The 27,032-nt window shown below is 34.7% G+C and overlaps 1 protein-coding gene across 1 annotated transcript in view; it reads right to left on the bottom strand.

The window, feature by feature from the left end:
* The window catches only part of vwc2l (von Willebrand factor C domain containing 2 like), a 61,410-nt gene extending 35,338 nt beyond the window's left edge, over positions 1 to 26,072 (bottom strand). Inside the window, exon 1 of the mRNA XM_056465976.1 lies at positions 25,683 to 26,072. Within this exon, the coding sequence (XP_056321951.1) occupies positions 25,683 to 26,072 (390 nt within the window). The remainder of the gene's footprint in view (positions 1 to 25,682) is intronic.
* Between the last annotated feature and the right edge of the window lie 960 nt (positions 26,073 to 27,032).

Genomic DNA, 27,032 nt, shown 5'->3' with positions numbered 1-27,032 from the left:
TATATATATATATATATATATATATATATATATATATATATATATAATGTCCAATATTGATGCAGGATATTTATCATATTATTATCATATCTATTATCATTCATTTATTCATTTTCTTTTCGGCTTAGTCCTTTTATTAATCTGGGGTAGCCACAGCAAATGAACTGCTAACTTATCCAGCATATGTTTTACACAGCGGATGCCCTTCCATCTGCAACCCATCTCTGGAAAACATCAATACACACTCATTCACACTCATACACTACGGACAATTTAGTCTACCCAATTCACCTGTACCGCATGTCTTTGGACTGTGGGGGAAACCGGAGCACCCGGAGGAAATCCACGCAAACACGGGGAGAACATGTAAACTCCACACAGAAACGCCAACTGACCCAGCCGAGGCTCGAACCAGCGACATTCTTGCTTTGAGGCGACAGCACTACCTACTGCGCCACTGTGTCATCCATCTATTATATCATTTATTATCATATTCATAATATCATTAGACATTTTAATGCACGATACAAAAGCTCAATTAAATTGAAAAAACATTGCAGTATCCTACATCAATAAACATGCAGTCTGATCTGATTCAAATATTTATTAAAGTAAGCCATGACTCCTCCTGACTTATATGTACCTCTTGTCTAATATGCAAATATAATCTCAAATACAGCAATTTAACTGGCTGTCCTTCTTGCTGATCTAAAACTAGTGTATACAGATGTGTCTACTGAGAATGTGCGAGTGAATGAACGGGATCACACACGATCTAACGTAAGAAAGACATGACCAGCAGGGGGGCAGTTATGTAACATAGTGTACATACTGAACTGATATACTGCAGTGTGGCGCTCCGCTTAGCATTGTGCTCCATGGTTGTGCGCTCCACTCAGTCGCTAACTGCCCAAAGCAATCGTTCCATTAACATTCCGCTCACGCTCGCTGGTAAACCAATACTGCCCAGATCCTGCACAGACATGAAATTTCTCTTGTAGGCTAACTACAGAACAGTTTTTTAAATAATATTTTAATTGGCCTAAGTGATCAACTGTGTATTGTATAGCCTATTTATTTAGACAGCTGTGTGTGTTATCTTATACTATAGTTTAACTGACTGTTAGCCTATTTTAAACTTAAGAGCTCTGAACTTAATGTGAATTACAAATTCGCTTTGACGACCACATCTTATTAATGCATATCCTTGTTTTAGTTATTGTATACTTTTATAATTAATTATGAAATCGAATAATTTGTTCCTCGATAAGTCTTACTAAAACTTTGAAACAGAATTAACTTAAAAGTGAATTCATGGCATTTAATCCTGAACAGAAGAACACATACGAAATTCAAATCGAATAGATTCTAAAATGAAGTCATAATAAATAGCTTAAAGAGAACTATTCTAAACACGCCCCCGTGAAACCACTTGAAACCCCTCATTAATACTGTTCATTTCCAAACAAGTCATAACAGTGAAAACATTGCACTGTAGTATATAAAGGTTTAGTTCGCCCAAAAGTGAAAATTCTGTTATTAGTTATTCACTTTCATGTCGTTCCAAACCCCTGAGACCCTGAGAGAGCGCATTAATCCTCCATATACAGCAACAGTCCTGAGACGTTCAAAGTCTAGAAAAGCAACCAAAAACATTGTGAAAACATTCCATGTGACTTCAGTGGTTCATCAGTAATCATACAACTCTCCAAAAGCATTAGACATTAAAAAACAAAGTTGTTTTTACAGATTATTGGTGCACGGTGTTCTTGGAGCTTCGTATGATTACATTTGAAGCACTGATGTCACATTAGAAGTTTTGAATATTTTTTCGGTTCCTTTTCTCGGGACTGTTGACGTCTATGGAGGATGAGAGAGCTCCTGGATTTAATCTAAAATATCTTTGAGTTCTGAAGGGTGGCACAGTGGCTCATTGCTTTGCACTGTTGCCTCACAGCAGTCCTGGCTGTGCCAGTTGGCATTTCTGTGTGGAGTTTGCATGTTCTCCCTGTGTTGGCGTGGGTTTCCTCCGGGCAGTATTGCCAGATTTAGCTGACTTTTTCCAGCCCAAAATCTGTTCAAAGCCAGCTAAAACACACAAAAATGCCCAGAATAATAGATTATTATTTAATTTAATTAAAATGTATTTAATTAATTATCTAAATTAACGTAGTTACTTTAACTGTCATAATTTTTAACCCTACGGCAACCAACACCAGCAATCACAGAACCACAACTAAACAAAACCACAACAACATCATCCATACACTTCACTTAATGTTATGTTTTAGTGTCAAAATGGGGTATAAATTTGTCTTATTTGGCATTTTAAGTTCTTTTGAACTTAATTAGGCGCTGCTTGTCAATCCGATAAGGCTTCTATGTTTCTTCTTGCTGTCAAATATGAAAAAAAACAAAGATCAATAAGTGTCATGATAAACCGCTGTAAGTTTAACTGCAGGCACTGCGTGATGGAGGCAACACTGCCTCCAGGTGCTCTGGTTTCCCCCCACAGTCCAAAGACTATAGGTGATTTGGTAAGCTACATTTTCTGGAGTGTTATGAATGTGTGTGTGTATGGGTGTTTCCCCTAATGGGTTGTGCCTAGAAGAGCATTCGCTGTTTAAAACATATGCCGGAAAGTTGGCGGTTCATTCCGCTGTGGTGACCTTTGAAATGGAGACTAAGCTGAAGGAAAATGAATAAATGAGTTCTGAAGATGAACGAAGGTTTCAGGGGATTGAAATGTCATGATGGTTGAGTAATTAATAATATAATTTTTCTTTTTTTTGGTGAAATAACCCTTTAATGGTTGCAAATTATCCCCAACATTAAGTATTTTTGTATCTCACACCATCTGTCCCCAGCATTAAAATGCTTCATCAGGGCTATAAAAAAAGCACTTTTGCAAAGGCTCATCAACGTTCATTTAAGCATTGACAGCACACAAGAGCAGCTCTTGAATCTTAGATGATCTTAAAACAATGCTAAGCCCAGGCTGAAAAAGTCATTGTCCGCTGGAGTAGAAAAAGACTGGCGTTCCTCATTCTCTGCGGCGTGACGGGATTAAACCATCAGTCTTAAACTGAATCACACAGCATCGACGAATCTAAATGTAACTGGTCAGGTGTAAAATGAGCTAACCCATCCTAATACCAGAGGCGTTTCCTCCCAAATGAAATCTTTTTAATCACATGAGCCGTGAAGTAATCAGAGCAGTCGGACAACAGAACGAAAATGTCATCGACGTCCTTTTACACGTGTAACCCTGCGCGGTTACTGAATATTATGCTCTTACAGTCATCAGCCTTTCAGCAAATGTGCTCATAGAGAGATCACTACCAGCAGAATGTCAGATACATCCTTCAGCACTCTCTCTTTGCTCCTGCAGTATATACTGTCTGGCTATTGTATATATTTACACAGCAGTATAGTGACTGCTTCAAGAGTACATGTGAAGCATGACTTCTCATACTTTTAGGCACTCTGTGTCTGTTACCTTTGTTTTGAAACCATTTTGTCAGTGAAATGTAGCAACACGTACAGTAGAAGACAACATTATTAGCCCTCCTGGAAGGTTTTACTTTTTTATATATATATATATATATATATATATATATATATATATATATATATATATATATATATATATATATATATAAGTGATGTTTAAAGGAGATATTTTTCAACACATTTTTGAAACCTAATAGTTTTAATAACTAATTCCTAAAAAGTAATTTATTTGGTCATTGCCACAATGACATTACATAATACTTTAGTTATTTGCAATTCAATGGCTTAACTAGGTTAATTTGGTTAGTTAGGCCAGTCATTGGACAACGGTGGTTTGTTCTTTATCCAGTTGAAAAAACAATCAAAAGAATTCCCATTGAATCATTTAAAGAGCCCCTATTATGGGTTTTTGAAAATGACCTTCAATGCAGTGTGTAACACACCACTAAGTGAATGAAAACATCCAGCTGAGGTTTAAAACTGGGTTTAAAACTATTGATCTTTAACGTACTAGTCGACTTATAGTTGAATGAATGAATGGAGTTGGGTTCTGTTCTTTTGATTGAACGCGTCAACGTTGATACGATACATTAACAAATATGTAGTACCGCATCTGGTAAAATGTGAATGCGCTTTTCCTTCAGACACAAGCGCGAGCGTGGGGGGATCACAGGACTGATCATGATGCAAAGATGACAATCACTGACAGATGAAGATTCGGCTATGGGGGATAAAGGGTTCAAGTTCATTTTCACAACAATACCATAGTATAACCAACTTAGTGCTGTGTTTGTTACAGTCATTTTTCAGATTTTTGGCAAAATAACCTACGCTGCAACGTGGGATTAGTCGGCAGGAAGGAAGGAGCAGCTTTGTCAGGAACTGTTGCAGTTCACATGGACCATCACTCCAATCAGCGCAGATTAGCTTCGCGCTAAGGAGGGGTTTGGGAACAAATGAATCGCTGAACGAATCACATGGGAGTCGTTAGGTTAATTAGGTAAAAATATATGCATAATATAAGACAATGAAAGTGTTTTTTGACCTTGCATGAATATCAACCTGCTGTCGGAGACCCCCAAATATGACCTTTTATTATGCAAAATAAAGGCTCTTTAAATAAATATAAAACTGCCTTTATTACAGCCAAACTAAAAGAAAAAAAGACCTTGTCAAAAAAAAAAACAAAAAAAAAACATATAATAGGAAATGCTTTACTTTACTGCATGTTTAAATGGCTATTTATTTTAGTAATTTATTTTATTTTTAAGAATTACCTGTTCAGGGACTGCAGGTGGAAAATAGCAACCTTGTTAAACCTGGCACAATGCATCTTTCTTTTTCGAGGTTAATGTAATTTTGTGCATGCCTAAATAAATGAATATATTCAAATTCAAATAAAAAAACCCCACAACACATATATATATATATATATATATATATATATATATATATATATATATATATATATATATATATATATATATATATATATATATATATATATATATATATATATATATATATATATAATACAATATGTATAAGACAATGCACAAGTCATAAAAATTACTTTTATCATTCTGTTATATTTCTAGTCTTTTTGAGCTTTAACACAGTAACATCTATTTGTTTATAATAGTTTGTTTTGTGTCCACACAGATGAAAACACCTAGGAAATATTTCATCTGTGTTTGGAACATCATAAAGGTAAGTAAATAGGTTTTTTGTTCATTCTGAATAATGTGTTGTTAAAATAAGATGTGGTATCAATTATTTGGGCATTTGATGTTAACATTTATTAAATGGAAATTGGTAAAAGTAAGTACAATGAATGAAATAAGTTAGGCAGAACACTGGGTATATGAAAATGGAATAAAACTGACAGAATTGTATGTGCATGTTGGCTGTAATGCGCTAAAAGTGATTAAAATGTTGCCACAGAGGGCTCAGAAATACTGAGCTTGAGTCATTAGATCCTCATGAGTTTCAGCACATATGTTGAGCCACATCGTTCTGACAGCATTCTGGGAAATGCAGTTTCCAGACATCAGTGTGACTAAAAGGCTCATGCATAAATGCCTTCAGAAAATGTTAAAGATCAAGGCGGGTTGCGATGGTTGAATTCCAATGTGACTGTTAAAATAACACCTGGATGTGAGACAGAGAGGATGGTGGGAAAATGAAGATGACCACTAACTCCTGCTTGGCGCATTTGGAATAAAAGTTTAAGCTTGTTGAAACCATTTCATAGTTCCAGTTTCCACTGGCCTACTTGTTAGCTTTTAATCAGTGTTTTAAATTAAAACCATGCTGTTCCTCAGGCAGTTGGATCGGAAAATCAATTTAAGCAATTCATTTCAGGTGCTTTATATAGCCGTTTCCTCTCGCAGGTGTCAGAGTTTGAGAGTACAGTCACTAATTACTGCTCACTGTAGTGTGTGCAGATGAAAGGGCAACTTATTTTGTGTTATGTTACTGAGCTTTAAACTGATTATTCTATCCCTCCTAATAAAGTTGCAGTCTCTTGACAGTGAAAGGTGCTGCCTTGGTTTTGATGAAATTTAAATTGGCATTTCCTTGTTGAATATTCAGCACAAAATAAATGCACTGCCGTCTGTTCTGGGATGGCAAACAATCTGACGCAGTGTTCTTTTGTTGAGGAGTTCAGCGATACTCGTGACAAGACATTTCAAAACCTTGAGGAATGGAGAGCGTTAGCTGATTCATTTACAAAACATGATTTTTCTCTGAATGATTGATGATTCAGCTGGAAAAATGCTAAGAAGGTGCTTGGATATGAGACCTTGTGACAGGATATGCTTAATTTTGAGTATATCATTTTTTTTGTCAATTATTTTGCTTTCTTTTTTATTTGATGGTTATTTTAACATACTTTGATGGTAATTTTAATTTATTGGCTATTAAAAATTAATAAAAGGCATGTCCAAATATCTAAACATAATATCACTAAACATATTGTATTTGGCAACAAATTAATGAACCAGAACGTCATTTTAGGAACTCTATAAAATTCAGTTTTATTCATGTTAAAATGAAAACATGGAAGAATAGCTGTGTAATAATTCTTTAAAAATAAAATCATTTATAAATACCTTTTATTGTAGTCTGAGAAGAATAATCTGCTGGAAAATAATAAACCATTTCTGTCTTTTAAACAAATTTTTAAAAAACATTTTATTATTTATTTCATGAACATGCTTCAGTTTCTATGTGTACATGACAATAGAATAGATTTTATAAAATCCTCCATTTGTTCCCAACATGAGTTTGTTTATTTATTTTTTTCTGTGAAAAACAAAGATGTTTTTGAAGAATGTTAAAATTGAGTAACCAGTAGTTATTCTTCCATGTTTTCATTTTAACATGAATAAAATAGAATTTTAAAGGGTTCCTAAATTGACTTTCTGGTTAATTTCCTTAATTTAGATGGGAGACCACATGGGAAAGCTAGGTTACTGCAGTCTGTGTGGGTCCTAATGCCCCAGTATATTGATGGGGACTCTATACTGCTCAGTGAGCGCCTCTGATCATCTTCAGACCATGCTTACTAAACGTTATGGAAATCATATCAATCAACAAAACGGTTGTTGTTTACAGCATTGACAAATGTGCTGACACAATGTCAAAGTGAGTCTGAGGTTGTTAACTCTGCAATGCTTAAACATCTTGGCACTGAACTTCAAGTGTGTCATTGGCAACTCACAATGACCACAACACATAAATTTGGTAACAGCGCCACCTAGTAGTCACGAGTTATAAACCATTTACTAACTGTCAATTATTAATCAAAAATGTGCTAATAACTTTAGACTGCATATGTTTATTGTGGATCTTAAATTATTCCGTGGGTCATACTGAGAACACTGATTCCAAATAAGCAATATTTGTCTAAACTTCCTGTCCGCGATATTGATTTTGTTTTAAATCTTCATGTGCAAACTCCTAGACCGTTAGCGGAAATATCTCTAAATTTGACTCGGATCATCGTCAGACCATGTTGACCAAGTGTTGGCAAAGGGCAAAGTTGTTTTTGTTTACGGCACCAACAAATGTGCTCAAATGTGCTCATTCTGCATCTGGACTGCTTTGGTCTTTCTGTCTCTGAACTGCTTGGCCCCTTAATTGCTGCTTGCATCTACAGTATATTTATTATTATTATTTATTGAATTATTATATATATATATATATATATATATATATATATATATATATATATATATGTGTGTGTGTGTGTATATATATTTAATTTATTATTATTATTATTATTTTAATTATTACCCTAATTCACAATGTTAAGCTTATAAATTTATTTACAATTTGAGCTGAGCAATAGATTTTTGAAAAAGTCAAAATAGTGTCAAAAGTGACACTCAAATGAGCTCTGGAGTTAAAATTCATGTGCACGTTCTAATATAGTAAGAAAACAGTGTCAAACATGGTCCAGTATTTGTGAAGTATACAAAACTGCAAGCAAACTTTGAATATACAGATTATCTTTTGAACTTTTACATAGTCCACATCACATATTTAATAAATGCACAGCTCTACTTGATTGATTTGTTCAAATTATGTGACATTCAGTGTTATGAAATCATTTTTATAACCGCTTTCTAGTTCTGTCTATGTTTTCCATTTTGTGGAAATCTTAGGGCCCTATAAAACCCTTAAAATCTTCATTTTTCTTCAGGTATTCCCCACCCTGCTGATCCTAAGCACTCAGAAAGGACCCTACAGAGCTCATATCCCGATTCTAGTCTTTCTGCCTGAGATCTGAACTCACCCCAAAGCCCCGACCTCTTGCTTGCAGCTGAGCAGTGGCTGGGGGTTCGGCGGTGAAGTGGCTCCCTTCCACAGCTGCTGCAGGAGAACCCTGTAGGTGAAACACCTACTGAGGGTAAGTTTCACAGCTCTTTTAGAGGGAATATTACATCAAAAGCACAAAAGGAACCACTTACTCCCACGAGAACCCCAAAACCTCAGCAAACCAATCATACTTAAGGAAATAGTTCACCCAAAATGAAAAGTGCTGCATTATTCATTTACCTTCAAGCCATCTTGGATGTATATGCCTTTGTTCTTTAAAAAAACACAAGGGGTGTTATGTTAAATAATATCCAGAGATTTGCAATGGCAGTGAATGGTGTTTGAGTTTACATGAACAGAAGTTGGTGCAATAGTTTATATCAAGTTTTATTACAAAAATCAATCACTTTGCTTTTGAAGATATCCATGAGCTCTCTGGAATCATTTAGATTACACATATGATCGATAAATGCACTTATTGGAGCATTTGAAACTTGGGCAGTATTCACTACAATTATAAAGCTGTGAAGATCAAGGATATTTTTTAAATAGCTCTGATTGTGTTTGTCTGAATTAAGAATGGCATGTACAACATGCCTGTAACCAAGGGCGGTTCGGGTGGTTCGGAAGACCCACCCCTCACTGAAAGAGGTCCAGAATTTTGACGGCCATGCCATTATAAATGGTGAAAATATCCATTAAAAAAAGGCTTTATGACCAAACGGAATCCTCTGTTGGCTGTCGCTTCGGTGTGACTTCAGCTAATCAGTTTTGGCCAATGCAAACAACAATTTTTCATGAGTCCAACATCCAGCTGTGCAAGAAAACATACAGTTTGATGTAAATTAAGTCATCTTTCGCTACTGTATTGTCTTAAGACAGAGAAAACATTTTACAAGTAACTTTTATACTAAATCTTGGACCTTATTCTTGAGAGAAAAAATGACCAATAAACACCTGTCAATCACCAAAAGCGGCCCGCATTAAAATAAATTTGAATATTAATTTGACTATTGTTGTTATCTATCAAATGTTTTTTCAAATATCTTTTTTAAACAAGAGAGGCTAGAAAAATTGTGAAGCTCTAAATTCTTCTTATTATTAATGTTTTATTTTTTTATTATTCAATTGGCCAAATTCTGACTGAGGACAGTTAAATGTGCTGTCCAGTTTGTTATTTGCCTAGTAAATGACAAGGCTACAGTTTTTAATTTAAAACTTTTTTTTATTTTTCCTAATGATATATGATGTAAGAATTTGGATTTTAAAAATAATATATTTTTTTTATATTTGTTTATTCTAAATCTTTAAGAAATATTTTTGATACATCAAAAACTGTGGTTATTATGACCATCCAACAATTCAGCTAAATAATTCAGCTAAAAATAATGCTTAATGTCACTAATATGAAGTATTTAAATCTCATAATTAAATATAAAATAAGCACAAAAAAGTCTGCTTTTTGAGAGTAAAAGAACCACCCCAGGAGAATTATTGGAGGATTATCATTAAGCCTGGTTTATACTTCTGCATTGAGTGATCAGTGTGACCCACAGCTATGCAATGCACGTAGCTGTGCATTTATACTTCTGAGCGTTGTTTGTGTTGCTCTACAATAGCACTTCAAAAAAAGCTAGCTGGCAGTAGGTGTTTATGTTCCTCTGTGTCAATTTCTTTGCTGGTGTCTTGTTTTTTTGAGCGCTACCTCAATGTACAAGTGGCTTAAACTCGCTCATTTCAAGGCAGGAATCAGCGGATGTGCAACAACTTTAATCATAAGGTAAACACAAAACAACAGTTTTCATCTAGAGCCCCTTCACGGGACTCGACACTTGTATACACTCACTCCATCAGGCTCACGCAGCTCTCCCCTCCGCCCACAGGGTGACCAATCCCCTAAAATTGTAGTATGCTAATTGTTTTGGTTAAGAGTTAAGTTAAAAATGCAGTTAATCCAAGAATGGCAATTCTGTCATCATTCACTGACCCTCCATCTTTTTTTCTCTGTGTTAAAACAAAAGAAGATATTTTGAAGAATGTCAAAATCTGGTAAACATGTTTACCTGTTTCCAGCATTCTTCAATATATCTTCTTTTGTGTTCAACAGAAAAAGGTTCAGGTTGAATAAATGATGACAATTTTTATTTTTGTGTAAACTATATATTTAAGCAAGTACTGTACTCAAAGCTGTGTCACTACCTTACTTTGATTCACAATGATAAGCTTATTCAAATTATTTAAAATTCAAGCTATGAGGATATTGCAGGTTAGGTTAATTTGAGGTCTTTCATTCTTGACGTACACATGTACGTCACATCTCTAAACCAAGAATGAAGACCTGACTGTGATATGGCATGCGTTGAAGATGTAGTTGAATTCATATGGATTACATGTGAGTAATTGCTTTGTATTTAGATTTAACTCGTTTTATTTAATGGAACACTCATTTCTTTGGAAATACACACATTTTACAATTCCCCTACAGTTATACAGTTGAGTTTCATCATTTTTTAATCGAATCAGCTGATATTTTTGTCTGGCGGAAACATTTTTAGCTTAGCTTAGCATAAGTAATTGAATCGGATTAGACCATTAGCATCCCATTCAAAAAAAAAAAAGAAAATTAAAAGAGTTTAGATTATTTTCCTTTTTCAAGCTGGATTCTGCTGTAATTGCATTGCGAGACTAAAGTTGTGGTCACATTGGAATTTTCTCCCCGTGGACTTCCATTCATACACACATGAATGCGTCAGTCCGGAAATGCAAGCTCGTGTGACCAGTTTCGCAGTTCACTACATTACAAAGTTCAAGCTTGGTGAACTCTGACCTGCGCAATCGCATCAGGTGACTGTGTGAGACCAATTGAAGATCAAAACATGACCTCTTGGACAGAAATTAAAAATATGGACCAATCGCTCGCTTTTTAAAATGTCTAATCATCTTGTTTAATCTCGCCCCTTTTCACAGTGCCGCACAACAGAATTTTGCATGCTCAAACTCTAGTGTGAATGCAGCATAAGACTGATGGATTTTCTAGGCCAATATGTCTAGGAGCTATACTCTCATTCAGGCGTAACAATCAAGGAACTTTGCTGCCGTATACTCAGCACTGTTACCTAATTACATAGCTGGGACTATTTTCTGGTGCTGCATAATATAATTGCTCCTGACCTGGAGATCGGCTAAATGAAACAGTTTAACCCTTGGGAAGTTGTAAAAGGGGCCTATTTCTAAAAAGTTGAATGTTCCTTTAAATGTGGACAAAAGGAAGTTTAAGTTGGTTTTGAGATGATTTTTGCAATTCGCTCCAGAAAGAAGTTTTTAGAGACTGAGATGGTTAAAAACACAGCCTGTTTGTTATCTTCGTTTTACAAAAGTACAACATTTTGTTGTCATTGTGAGTAGACCAGCTATTACTTTGAATGATGTCTTGCTCTTATCTGTAGGACCAGAAACAGCTGAGTATTTAAGTGTTTTCCATTTGATGTGCAAAAAAAATAAATAAATCTGAGTACAGTAAGTGTGTTTGGCGCTTTAGTCAACTCCACTAAATATGTCACCATGATGGCTTGTTGATATCTGAGGAATCACCTGTTGTCAAAACTAGGAAACCTCAAACTGCAAAGAGCCTGTAGTCAAAAAAAGGGAAAGCAGCAGAGCCAGTGCTACAATGAGAGTAAATATCTGCATGCTTTTGAAGAAATGCTGACAGCTTCAAGAGCTGAAGCGATTAAAGACTGACACAGATATGACTTTTTTTTTGTACAATTAAGACATGCTTAATGTGTAGCTTGCTAATTTGTAATGCATGATCTGACTAAGCAATTGTTAGACTGCATAATGGAACTCATTATACGTTGAGTTTGCTGAGAATAAAAGCCACATATACTAAACATGACAGACTTCTTTTCAGATATTTGTCTTGTAGGAAATACTTCTAATAATCATGTTGATGTACAAAGATAGATCTGCATTAAGGAAGAGGAAGTGGTGTGTGCTGCATTTTTGGTTTGTGACTTAGTGTGCAGTTAAGTGGCCTCAAAATGTATTTTTACAAAATTTTATCTATCAAAAGATATCATTTGTTTGTTCGTTCGTTCGTTCGTTTGTTCGTTCATTCGTTCGTTCATTCACTCCATTCATTCATTTATTCATTCGCTACATTCATAATTCATTTGTTCGTTCATTAATTTGTTTGTTAATTTGTTCGTTCATTCATTTATTTGTTCATTCATTAATTCATTTGTTCATTCTTTCATTTATTCACTTGTTCTTTCATTAATTTGTTCATTTCATTAATTAATTTCCTCATTCTTTCAGTTATTCATTTGTTCATTCATTTGTTTATTCATTCAACCTTTCGTTAGTTTGTTCATTTGCTTATTCTTTCATTTATTGATTTGTTGATTTGTTCATTCATTCATTCATTCATTCATTTGGTCATTCATTTATTTGTTTGTTCATTCATTTATTTTTTATTTAATTCATTAATTCATTTTCCCAGTGATGGGTTGCAACATCCACTGCGTAAAACATATGCTGGTTAAGTTGGTGGTTCATTCCGCTGTGGCAGCTCCAGATTAATAAAGGGACTTTATTCATTTATTCTTTCATTTATTTTAAATCATTCATTCGTTCATTCAATCATTCATTCATTTATTCATTCATTTGTTCATTCATTCATTTATTCATTCATTTGTTCATTCATTTGTCCATTCGTTCATTCATTAATTCATTTGTTCATTCTTTTGTTTGTTCATTCATTCATTCATTCATTCATTCATTTGTTCTTTCATTCCTTTGTTCATTCATTAATTCGTTTATACATTCATTCTTTTGTTCATTCATTCATTCATTCATTCATTCATTCATTCATTCATTCATTCATTCGTTCATTTGTTCATTGGTTCATTCATTCATTTGTTCATTCATTTATTAAAACAATTCTTCCACCAACTGTACAGAACTGAACATAAATTATTTTACAATTGACATTAAGAGCATTTATAAATGTTATCCATAAATTTTAGAGGAAAACATGATACTTAAATTATTTGATAAATAGAAAGTTTAAAGGAACAGCATACTTTGTTTAACATCGACCCATTTGAAAGTGTATGCTTATCCATTTTCCTTTGAATGCTTTTGTGTATTTATCTTTTAATAACTTTTCTGACCTAATCTAATCCTACCTATATGCAATTATATGTTGCATAAATATCCAACTTCTTTGCTTGTATCTACTCTTAATTGTAACATTAAATCCTATAAAACACCACGTTTATTTTATAATCAAATATTTTTACAAAATCCTTGTCCTAAGTCCTAAAAGAGCTAGTTTGGCTTCCTAATGCACCCTTTCTCCTGCAAAGTACAGAAAGAAAAGGTGAAAGATGAGAGCAGTGAAGTAATTGGCTGTTATTCAGTACTTTATTCTCTTAGGGTTTGGATTGACAGGATTAACTTTCATTGGAACACTCTTAAGAAAAAAAAGCATTGAATGAGCCATAGTATTGCCGTGCTTTAGAAGTGATGAGATTAGCTCTCATGTGTTGGTATAACCCCTGTAGCCTTTTCAGTCACCTTCAGTCTGGGGAACGTGACATTTAATAAGTTTTATAACCGTCCGGGTCAAGCTGGGTTACTCAAAGGTCATTGTGTATAGCTTATGATAACGTGCTTCAAGTTTTCATTTCAAACTCCATCACTCAGCTGTCATTAGCAGTGATTAGTAACAACAAAAAGCTCTGATTGGTCTACATTGAAAAGCCTTCTCGGTGTGTAAGATTCATATCTCAGTGGGACTCCTCCTACTCCTGCCGAGCCAAGTAAATACAGTTCTTGCCAAAAACCGGCTGAGGAAATGCCAATGTGGCCCACAACAAAGGTTACCCTGTCGGCTTCTCTTAATTGGATCAGCTATCAAGAGCCGCGATGCCCTTTGATTCGCGTTCGCAGCTGGACCTCAGTAGCTGTTTTTTTTAATTCAAAGAGATCTCACTGGACACTATTGAGCGATGAGGCCTCGTTTGCTTAATGCGCAACTGGAATTCAGATCAAAAAATGGATCACTGCTAGTTATGGTTTGAGCTTTCTATCAGGACATGAGGTTAGACAAATGGTTTTAAAGATAATGAAAGGTTGTAAGTTGTCTTCTGCTCAAGTTCGGAGAGAGCGTGCAGGTGAGATGCTGTATTTATGGAGCTGATCTTTTTTATCAAGTAGATTTACATGGGTAAAATTGAAACATGAGGAACTTGCAGGAAATTGCCTTTTTAAATGCTCATATTGCATGACGGATGACTGTATCCATATAAGTCCAAGTAGCAGAACGGATCAGGTGATCTACTCTTTCTATTCTAACTACGCAGAACACTAAGTAAGGGATAATGTATATCTTTGGATGTTTATTATTCCACTTATTACACAGCTACAAATCTTGCCACATAATTAATAAAAAAATATTGATCTGAGCTGTAACAATTTACTAAAACAATTTGCTCAAATGGCTGGATGTAACCTACACTTATAGATTAGGTTATTGGATATATTACAGTGATTAGGTTTTAACTTATATACAGCCTGTCTTAATAGATTAATTAGTTGTTGTTGGAGAATAATATACTTTAGAATGTTGTGGCTGACCAATCAGAATTGAGTATTCCTGAGAGCTGTGATTAATTATATGAATAAACATCAGAAAGTGTTAATTTATACAACTTTTCACCCGCAGAAAGGTTGGAAACAGTAAATTTACCTCCATATGACCATGTCAAATTTTAATATTAAAAAGAATGTGATTTTTGAGTTGTTTTTGGCCAAGCCTTACCTCAATTTTTAGTTTCGGCCCATTTTAAAATGGCCCAAAAATATATTTTGAGACAGAAAATTATCAAACCAAGTGATGTCTGTATCTGGTGTATTTTATCTGTGGTATTTGTATTTATCTTAGAAGTAAATTGAGTTTTTATACTTTCTGTCTTAACAGTTCAATATTATCAGTAAAAAAATATATATTTATGGCCCGTTTCCACTGCGTGGTACAGTATGGTATGCAGTACGGCTCACCTTTATCAAAGTTGCGTTTGCACTGCCAAAAGGGTGTTAATGGTGGGTGTGGTGTACAACAGAAAGTTCACATGTCATATGACAAGCACGTCTCACAAAACAGATACTTTATACACATAAATACTTGTGTGTAAATGTTCATTAATAACCTTTCTATGAACATGATTTGATTATAACTGCAGATCAATGAAATAGCCTACTGTAATGTCAGCAATTATATAAAATAAATAAATAAATGCAACATATATGAACACATACAGACCCTTACACTCTCTGATATGTTACCAATTACAGACAAACTACACACAACATACATGTAGTCCTTATTTGGGCTCAAAAACAACACCTAACATATAGCTCACTGTCAGTGCAAACTCATCTGTGTCTTTAATCTTCAGCAGCACATGTAACCTCTGTTAGAAAGTAATTCCATCATTCCAATAGTCCAAAAGGTGATGATAACAGTTAAACATGGGAGTTTGTTCATGTTTTAGGCTGCTGAAAGAATCATTTGCTCCTTTGTTTTTTCTGGCTTCTCCTTTGTTTTTTCACGCTTCACTCTCGCCTTTGTCTGTTTCTAAAAGGATCAGATGTCAGAAGCACTTTAATAATCACGAGCACGTTATTATCATCAGCTCAAGAAGCTCGTTATTTCCAATATAGATGCGCAGAGAGTGCATGCAAGAAAGTGAAACCGATTGCGCTTTAGATGGCCTTGTAAACAACTACAGGGGACAAGGTAGATTCTGCTTTCCAAAGGGTACCCAAAAAGTGGTATGGTACAATTCGCTTTTTGGTACCTTTTGACAGTGGAAATGGCCAAAATAGCTTACTCAACCGTACCGTATCACTCTGTGGAAACAGGCCAATAATGCAACTTATAATACAGTAAAACACAGTATTATTATGAAATTATTACAATGAAAATCTATTGTTTTGTTTATTTATTTTTTTTGTATGAGATTTAATTTTGGCCTTTTTGCGTTTATTAGATAGGACAGTAATGAGACAGGAAGCGGAGTGGGAGGTAGGGTTGGGAAATCTCCACGAGCTGGGATTTGAAATCAGGATGCCCTGATGAGCTACTGCTCCATATGCAGCGCGCTAACCACTAGGCTGTTGCGCCGACGTTTCTTATCTTAATGTATTATAAAAAGTAAATTTACTTTTTTATAAAAAAAAGAAATAGAAAAAAGTAATAACATGTCACTTTATATATCTATCTATATATATATATATATATATATATATATATATATATATATATATATATATATATATATATATATATATATATAATTAATATTATTATTTTATTTATTTTATGAAAAAGTTGAATTTTCAGCATCATTCCTCCTGTCCTGCCTTTACTGTAACATGCTCTGGCAGAAATAATTTTAATGTGCTGATATGGTGCTCAAGATACATTTATTATTATTTACATGAATTGGCTTTTAATTTGTGATCCCTTTTGATGAGAAGTAAAGATAATTGGTTTTAAACGTAATAAAAGTTTCTCCTTCTGCTCAAGGTTGGAGAGAACATGCAGGTGAGATGCTGTATTGATGGAGCTGATCTTTTTATCAAACAGATTTACATGGGCAAATACTTCTAGCCGAAAAACATGCGCTTGCATCAAAACGGGGTTAATCGGTGGCCTAACAAAAATGGATCTGATTTAAAAGTCTTAGAGACCCTAATTAAAAACAAACTGCTTGACTTTGGCACCTTTTTAATTATTTAATCTGCTTGTTAGCCACAAAATAGTATCCTTATATTTTGGTGCTTAAATGAAGTGTTCTGCCCTTGCCAGATTTGATCAATTCAGATTTTTTTTGGCACTATAGTTGGCATTCGAGTTCTTTTATAAATTAAACATCGAGTCTTTGTTTATCGAGGAACCGAATTTAGCTTGACATCTCAAAGAAAACACTGCATAGTGCAATAAAATGCTGATTTTGTCAAAGCTTGCCTACCCCATGTTGATACAACCGAACTGGTGAATGGTAATATATTAGATGTTGTCGGATGGGAAATTTATCACTCAGTGTGAGACTGAATTACATAGACTTTCCACCCTGTTGTAATCCTGATATTAAACATTGTTCGAGTTTTGATCCACTGGTAATATAGCCTAAGATAATAATCTTCACTATATATTTAATGTCGGGAGACGGTTGCCTAAAAAGGCTTGAATTTACATTATCTCAAGATTACACTCAACGAATCAGATACAAGCATGATGAATTCTAATGAAAGCTTGTTCTCTAGAGAGAGGATTCAAGATACAAGCATTGCAAATCCAGGAAAAAAAGATCCAAAGCATCTTAGTTAAGATTAAACACATAATTACCACTGTGGCCAGTGAAGGATAACATCTTCTGTGATGCTTTTCTAAAATAAAAGTGACATTTTTTTTAATATATATATAGGAACAAGATTTTGCTCGGTGTATTCAGTAATCAATGTGGTAAATTATAATTTATTATGTCACAAATGAATTCATTCTATTGAAATAAGGAGTGTGCATGTTTATCAGTTATGATAATATCAGAAGTGTTGTTTTAATGATGGGCAGGCTGGAATTATTCACTACTGTATGATCAAAAGCAGTGATTAGGCAAATCAAAATGCAGTTAGAATCACTCTGGCTGTTTCTCAATACCATGTACACAAAGTTCAGACTTGCCAAGTTCAGACCTGGAAGAACGAACTCCCAAGGACACGAGTACACAAGTCAAGTACTTTTTCAAATGGAGGTGCAGTGTACTTCATAAAGTCACTTAAATCGAATGTCTTTGATTACTAGATAAACTACAATGGACATTATACAAGTATAAAGTACAAGACGTAAACAATAGGAAATACAGACAACGTTAAGCAATTTAGTAAACAAAGACAAACAGTGTACAACACATAACATAATTAAAGACAATTATAAAATGTAAATCCTAGACAAAAGGGGCGGAGCAGGTACACATCTGGGTATTTTATCTCTACTTGGCAAGATGTGAACTTTGAATTGGAACAGTACTTGGGCAACGTTTGATGACGTTTCACGTGGACAAACGCAAGTATAGACAAGAACGTGTATTGAGAAACAGCATCTGTCTTTTTATATTCATCTAAAGTTAAAAAGTGAAAATTTACTCACTATCTCGTCCAAACCATGAACTTAGATATGAAAAACAATACTATGGAAGTCAATGGTTATGGTTTTCCAGATTTCTTCTAATTATCTTCTTTTTCTGTGTTCAACAGAAGAAAGAACCTTATAAAGGTTTGGAAGAAGTAAAAGTTGAATAAATATTGACGGAATTTATTTATTTTTGTGTGAACTACCCCTTTAAATAATATTGCATGAGCAAGAGTGCCATTTTCATTATCGCAAATGTAACATTGATTTTTTGAATGAGCATTATCATTATTGCACTGGTGAGAGGCATGCGTTAGTGTCCCACCAGTGCTGATATACAGCCATATCGCACTGCTATAAGTGTAATATTGCGCTCATTCAACAGTTCGACGGCACAGTCGTGTGTATAAAAAAGAAAACCAGTCACAGAGTCTAAAAACCCTTTTGTATTTGGAAGTACTTTCTTACAAAACAGGTGGTTTTGCTGATATATAAAGATTTTAAGGCTGAACGTGACATGAAATGCCATCCATCTACAGAGATATCTCCTTACAGTATTACTCTATTGCAATCGAGATATCACAATAATTTATCCTGAAAAAATCAGTGCAATCACTACCAGATTGCTGTTGTGTTTGCCATAAGGAAAAACGCTAAACACATGCGGGCATTTCTTCTTTCTTTCAGCCAACACAACACACATTCCTAATATGCGAGTCCCATCTCACACTCAATACACTACAATTATATGATATAAATACAGCACTACAACATACAAAAGACTTAGAATATCACTTACCAGTTTAATAATGATTTGATCAGCTGTAGTTAGAAATTACACTGTTAAGAACTTATTATGCGGTCCTGTTGCCATCTTGTGCATGGACATCTTCAACCATCTTTGGTCTGCTCAGTTTGGCAAGCTAATTAATGGCTGCTGACGCACTCTCTCTCTCAGTAATTATAAATATTTTGAAATGGGCATTATACTTATAAACAAACTGCATAGTTACAATCTAAACAACTACATTCTCTGCAAAAAAACCCTCAAAAGTACATTATGTTGCCCAACAGCAGCAATATTTGTCAAACTGAAATGTTCTCTGCTTGTTGCTGTATGTGAGCAGAGTAATACACAAGGGTGAAGAGGTGGTACGAGCACGGTTACTGGCAAAATATTGCATGGCTATCAGCCAATCTCATTCAAGAACCAGACAAAACTGTTGTATAAAACAGGACATCAAACAAAAACTTTGATATTTTAAACATGGTTTTCTCCTTTTTATTTCTGTTTTACCATTGAAAAAAATTCCAGACAAAGCCATAGGAGAACATTTGTGCACCTTTATGTTGTTTCATTGCTGAATGAATCTGATAGATGTATGTCCTGACAAAAAGTATGACCCTCTGACTGCCAGTGAGATTCTGAAGTGCATATTATGTACACTTTACTTTTTCATAAGACCACAGAGAGCTTTTGTGCATGGCAGTGGAGAGCTGGTGGGTCGTGTAATAAAGAATGTACCGTGTCTGTATTAAATGGCGAATGGCATGTGTAGTATGTCTGAATTACATTCATACTATTCACATATATTCAAGAGAGTCTATGATTTCAGAAATGGCCAGCCACTTACATCTTTTTTTAAATGAATCAGAAGATTGAAATAATCTTCTGCATGAATGACTGAATCAGTCATTAAAAAAGAGACTTTCCGCAAGCCACTGGCAGTAGTTTCAGTGTTATATACCCATGTCAGTTCTGAAGCAGCACAAGCACGCACATTTAAAATGGAAATTGTAAATGCAAAAATCAGTTAAAAAGTCAGCGTTTGAGTTCTGTAGAGAGATGAAATCCATAAATGGTCCTAACAAGTGCTGGAAACAATGTAAGAGGTGCACTTGCGAGGAGGAGCCCAAAGACTAATTTTGAGTGTGATGATTTATTGCTTTGCCCTTTGTTCATTTCTAAAACTTAAATTACATTTTGCAGTTGCTGAATCAGCCCACGTAATCCGTGGAAATAAACCTTGTAGTTGAAAGTAAAAATTGGCGATCTTGTCGCTTTTCCAGTGTGGCGGGGTTCCGTTTTCACACAAACAACTCGATTTGTGTTGGGAATTAATGCATATAAGAATCTGTTAGGTGAAATTGGAACGCAAGACCCACTATCTGCAAACCTGCCAATTAAAATGAACCATTTAAAGTTATGTTGTATACAATCAAGGGCAAACTTATATATACCCCTGGCAAATTTTGACTTAAAGTTACTTTGTTTTGTTTTAATGACCGTAAATAACACAGGCTTCTTCTAAATTATAATAAGACAATATACAAGAAGCATCATTGTGGGAAAAAAAAATTCTCAGCTTTTATTTACATGAGAACAAAAATTAAAGTCAGAATTTGCCAGGGGTATTGCTTTGCCCTTCATATCTAAAAAATTACAGTTTGCAGTCGCTGAATCAGCCCATGTAAACCGTGGAAATAAACTTTGTAGTTGAAAGTAAAAATCGGTGATCTTGTCAGTCGCTTTTCCAGTGTGGTGGGGTTCAGTTCTTAAACAAACAACTCGCTTTGTGTTGGAAGTGAATGCATATACAGTAGGAGCCTGTTAGGTGAAAATGGAGCGTAAGACCCGCTATCTGCAAACCTGCCAATGAAAATTAACCATTCAGAGTTATGTTGTATACCAGGGGTTCTCAATCTCGGTTCTAGAGGTCCAGTGTCCTGCAGATTTTAGCTCTAACCCCAATCAGACACACTTGGGCTAGCTAATCAAGCTTTTACTAGGCATTCTAGAATAGGGGTAAGTTGAGGTCAGTTGGAGCTACAATCTGTGGGAAACCGGACCTCCAGCACCAGAGTTTGAGAACCCCAGTTGTATACAGTTAAGCCTAAAATTATTCATACCCTGGCAAATTCTGTCTTAAAGTTTTTGGGTTTTTGGCACACATTGTAATAATAAAAAATAAAAAAAAAGGTCTGACAAAAAACAAAGTAAAGGGGTACCGCAAGGGGAACCACATCGTAATGCTCACTAAACAGTTTAAGACTCAGCAATGATGTGTATGTGTGTGCTGAGTTTATAGTCCCTGAAATGAGTCCATAAAGATCTTCTGACTGTGTGGTTGTGGTTCGTTAAAGTATTGTGTGTGTAGGTTTCCAGCGATCCGCAGCGGCTAGATCAATGGTGATCGTAACAATTAGCAGAGCAACATTGTTAGAGTAGTAAAATAAACATTTTATAGTTTACAGTGCATGCATTATATGCAGCCTACAAACAATAGGCTGTTATTTGACATTTTGACCTCACGTTAATCTTCATATGATTACTATCTTTACTAAAAACAGTTTGGATGAATTTTTGTTTCCCTATTTTTACAGGAATAATCTGTAAATATTAATGTAAAATTACGTGTTACTCTCTGAAAATACAGAACATTTCCTTTAAAACCAGAAAAATGACATAAAATTTAAAATTAACATACCTGTAAAATAATCTTTATTTTTTTACAGTGCAGGCATCCCAAATGATAAAACTATATACACAAGAGGCATCATCGTGGGAAAAAAAAAATTCTCAGCTTTTATTTACATATTTTTGTCAGAATTTATCAGGGGTATAAATAATTTCGAGCTTGACTGTATATACTGTATATTTACATACTTCTAGATAGGACCAGACAGAATCTGCTGACATTTTTTGCTATTTCTGCGCAGAATTTTGTTTAAAAAAAAAAAAAATCTGCAGATTTATGCAAATTGATTTTGTAACTAAAAATGTATATATGTGAAATACAAAAATAACACTTTTTAAATTTTATTTAATGTTTACAATGAAAATCCAATTAGATCCACTTATTTGATAAACAAAGCAAGTCTCTGATATAATAGACCTACTAAAATACAGAAAATATTACTTTACTATTACTATTCCATTATATTAAGTATAAATAAATCAAATGAACATTTTCATATTAGTCAATAATGTTACTGAAATTAATTTAAAACTGAAAAAATATAAATTTGCACACATTTACACAATAAATAGACTCTGCAATTGGCTATAAATCTGCGGATTTCTGCATGTGCAGATTCCGTGTGGGCCTACTTAAAGTATAGACTAGAAAAGACTAAAAGCATTGCTGATCTGAGATAACTTCTTGATCTTCACCAAAGAGCATTCTACATTAAAGCAGCCATGAAACACTAAATACCTTATTTATTTGTCAGTTCTGTCTTCTGAATCACAAGCTGCTCTAATAGTTCATCATGCCTCACAACACATGTTTCAGTTTGGGGCTGATGGGTCTTTTTAAAACGGCTTCAGTGCTTTGTTGTATGATTGATTGGTTTGCTTTCTTCGGCCGATCGATATAAATAACTTGAATCTAAAGTCAAGAGAAAATGCACGCTTGTTTTAAATGGATTGCTTTGTCGAGAGAATTGTTTCTGTAGCACAGTTCTAATCAAATTACAGTTGATAGTGATGGATAGGGCTTATCAAGATGAGCTGGACGAAAACAAGAAGAAAACTATCCCATAATGCGCTCATGCACAGACCCACCCACACTAACATGTATGTTGAAGGACATAGTGGTGTGATGGTTTTTTTATGTGGTCTTGAAAGCAACTTCAAGACTTCTCACGATTTTAATGAAACAAGAATTTGAAAAATCTTGTCATGTGTGTAGTCTTACTCTCTTAAAATACATTTTCTTTATTGGCATGGTTACATAAAGAACCTTTATCATCCATGGCATTCTTCTATTTCACAGAAGGTTCTTTTTAGTGAAAAATTACTTTATTGATTGACACAACTTTCTAAAAGAACTTTAACCTGTTAGTCAGCTCTCACTTTTTGGGATTTAAACCTACCTAACTTTAAATATTAGCTGTTCTTGACTCCAGTAAGCTACAAACACAAGTTAGGTATCATTGAAAAGAAGACACTTTTGGCTTTACTGTGGTAAAAGGAGAAGTTTTTGCTCAAAAATCTAAAAAGTTATACATTATGAAGTCATGAGGAAAAATGAAAGTGTATTGTGTTCAATATTTGTTTTTCCATATACAAACACAGCAAAACATTAATGTAATATCCTAGAAAAAAAATGTATTGAAAGTGAAGTGTTTCTTGAGTTTATACAGTTGAAGTCAGAATTATTAGCCCACCTGAATTATTAGCCCCCCGTTTATTTTTCCCCCAATTTCTGTTTAACAGAGAGAAGATTTTTTTTTAGCACATTTCTAAACATAATAGTTTTAATAACTCATTTCTAATAACTGGTTTATTTTATCTTTGCCATAATGACAGTAAATAATATTTGACTAGATATTTTTCAAGACACTTTATACAGCTTAAAGTGACATTTAAAGGGTTAACTAGGCAGGTTATGGTAATTAGGCAAGTTATTGTATAACGATGGTTTGTTCTGTAGACTATCGAAAAAAATAGCTTAAAGGGGCTAATAATTTTGACGTTAAAATGTTTTTTAAAAAAATTAAAAACTTCTTTTATTCTAGCTGAAATAAAACAAATAAGACTTTCTTTAGAAGAAAAAATATTATCAGACATACTGTGAAAATTTCCTAGCTCTGTTAAACATCATTTGGGAAATATTTTAAAAAGGAAATAAAATTCAGAGGGGGGCTAATAATTCTGACTTCAACTGAATTTCATATTTGATTAGGATAACATGCAAAATGAGATTTATGTTAAAAGTTTTGAGGCTATATCGGTGTCCTCCTTTCCCTCACCGTCCCTAACGTTCCCAAAATAAAACACTAACAGTTGCTGAATAATTTGGTCTACATTAACAGTTCATGTATCTTTTGAAAGAAGACACTTTAGACGTTACTATCTATCATCTAGTGTTTATCATGCTTAAACTAGATGTTTAAAGGGATAGTTCATCTAAAAATGAAAATTCTGTCATAATTTACTCACATTTGACATGTTCCTAAACAGAACACAAAAGAGGGCGGTTCATTCTGCCGTGGCCACCCTGATAAATCAGGTACTAAGCTGAAGGAAAACGAATGAATAAAAGTACACAAGAAGATATTTTGAAGAATGTTGCAAAGCTGTAGCCATTAATAGATGGTTGAGAGACAGGAAAGTGTGAAGCGAGGAGAGAGGGGTAGGATCTGCATACGATCTCGAGGCGGGAATTGAACTCGGGTGCCGTGAACACCGGAGTGCAATGTGTCGACACACTAACCACTATATCATTGACGCCAACGTGTACAAGAGAATTGGTACTAAGAAATAATACATTATCAGAACAATAAACATAGTTCAATTGAAAAAAACTAAACCAAAAGACAAAATATTAACAAAACATTTATTAGACACTGAATTTGAAACAGGACATGTCAAAATGCTTTGTAATGCTTCACATGTAAAGCATGCCTTCCTGTTTTTTTTTTTTTTTTTCAATTGAACCATGTTTGTTTTGGTCTGATAATGTATTATTTCTCAGTACCAATTACCCGCGAGTTTTTTTGTTCACTCAACTTCAGACATTTTAGGTCAGTGTCTGTACTCTCTACTGTCCTTGAACATTTTCAGTTGGCACAACTTAAAAAGTTGTTACAGAGTAGAAAACTAATAATCTTATGTTAACCCAACTAAATGTTTTTTGTATTAAGGACAAATAATTTTAGCTCAGTGCAGCTGATGTTTTGTGTTGAGTGAACAAGAAAAGCGAAAGGAAATAAGGATTATGTTGTTGTTGTTGTTGTACTGACTTGTTTTACAGTGTGGGAAAAAGTCAAGAGTGAGTAAATGTGACAATTTTCATTTTATGGTGAACTATGCCGTTATGAACTGTTAATTTTGAGTTTTTATTAGGGGATAAAATAATAAATGTTTTGTCTATGGCATTAGACATTTGCTGTGAAATCCCTTTTAGTGACCATTTTAAGAGCCTAGAGGCATATTAGTGAAACTTAAACGTGATCTGTTAGTTCAAACTATATAAATCTACCTAGAATTCATCAAAAACGAGAAGCTTTTTTTTTATTAACTGTGATTCTCCAGTATGGTTGAATTCAAGTTTCGACTGCAATGAGACGTCTATGTTAAACAGTTCAATAATCGCAAACAATAATAATTCGTCAGACAGCCTGTTCCTACCTTGAACTCCTCCAGGATCTTATACGTCTTCCCTCTGTATTCACAGAAGTTTTTGACCTCCTTGCATTCGGGGCAACACCCATTGTGTTCCACCTTGGTGCACTTGGGGTGTATTTTAGGGCACTCGGGTTGGTCACAGACCGGTCCGTCCTCCGTGCACACGCACGGGCAGTTCGAGTGGCCCGGAAAGAAGCGTTCCCCGAGCTTGTACACGAAGCCACTGTCATCCACGCAGCCTTTCCCTCGGTAGTCATCGAAAATGATGTCATTGTTGGCAGTTCTCTCGGCCTCGTCCGCGGCGGGATAGTCCTCAGGGCCGACAGAGGCCGGCGAGACAGCGGCGTTCAGGGCGACCAGCACGACGCAAATCGCCGGGAGAAAAGGGCCCATCCTTCGCCGCGGCTGTCTTGACGCATTCAAGGAGAGTGTCTCAGATCCCTTAAATTGTAAGGCTCCATGCTGCAAATGTGACACTGAAAGAAATGTAAACAATCCGTAGCTTGATAACTGGACATGCATTTTCGTTGTCTTAACTGATAGATGGACATGTCATGGCAGTTTACTGAAAAAAAGTTACATCAAAAGGAATGTTTTAACTTAATAATCATTTTGTTTTGCAATATGTCACTGAATTTATATTAAATAACCGCAACACGGTAGAGAAATATAGACGTCTAACATAAACTGTAGGATTTAATTTAGCAATATTGCGTACAGCGTTGTTGTTCCTTACTCCACTACTCATGTGTAACACCAATCAAAACTATTAAATTTAAATGGTTTATTATTTTTGAAGTGTTTATAATTAATGTATTATTCCGAGTCCAGTAGTAGTACACTGTAAAATTGTAAAAACCCCTGCCTAATCCGGCCAATCAAGGGGTATATCCAGTATATTTATCAAATTAAATACATTTAAATGTAGGCCTACTAATTAAGGGTTTACAAATCAGTTATAAAACATATTAAATGTTACTATTTACTTGATACTTGTAAAAATGTTCTGTCCTCATGAGAATACTGGTAATGTATGTGTTAGTAAATTCACCCTTGTTGCTAATTTCTGTTTGGTGGTGGTAAAACAGCAGCCTTGGTCTCCCATACTAGTTCATCCCTAGTCTTTTGTTCCCATACAGAATTCACTACCAGCTGAAGAAGCCATGAATGTCTGAAGATTCAACTCATAAACGAGGTGTGTTTTCCTTCTGAATGTATGCTCTGGTTGGTGGGTGAGTACGCACTAGATGGAGGTTGTGAAGATAATACTTTGGGAAACATCAGAACAATCCAACGAATGAAGTAAATCACAAAAATTATTAACCCAAATAATCCCAATCATATCGGCAGTGC

Source organism: Danio aesculapii, chromosome 9, assembly GCF_903798145.1.
Source record: "Danio aesculapii chromosome 9, fDanAes4.1, whole genome shotgun sequence".
In the NCBI taxonomy this organism is placed as follows: Eukaryota; Metazoa; Chordata; class Actinopteri; order Cypriniformes; family Danionidae; genus Danio; species Danio aesculapii.
The sequence above is the reverse complement of the archived record's forward strand: the minus strand, read 5'-3'. Positions and strand labels throughout refer to the sequence as shown.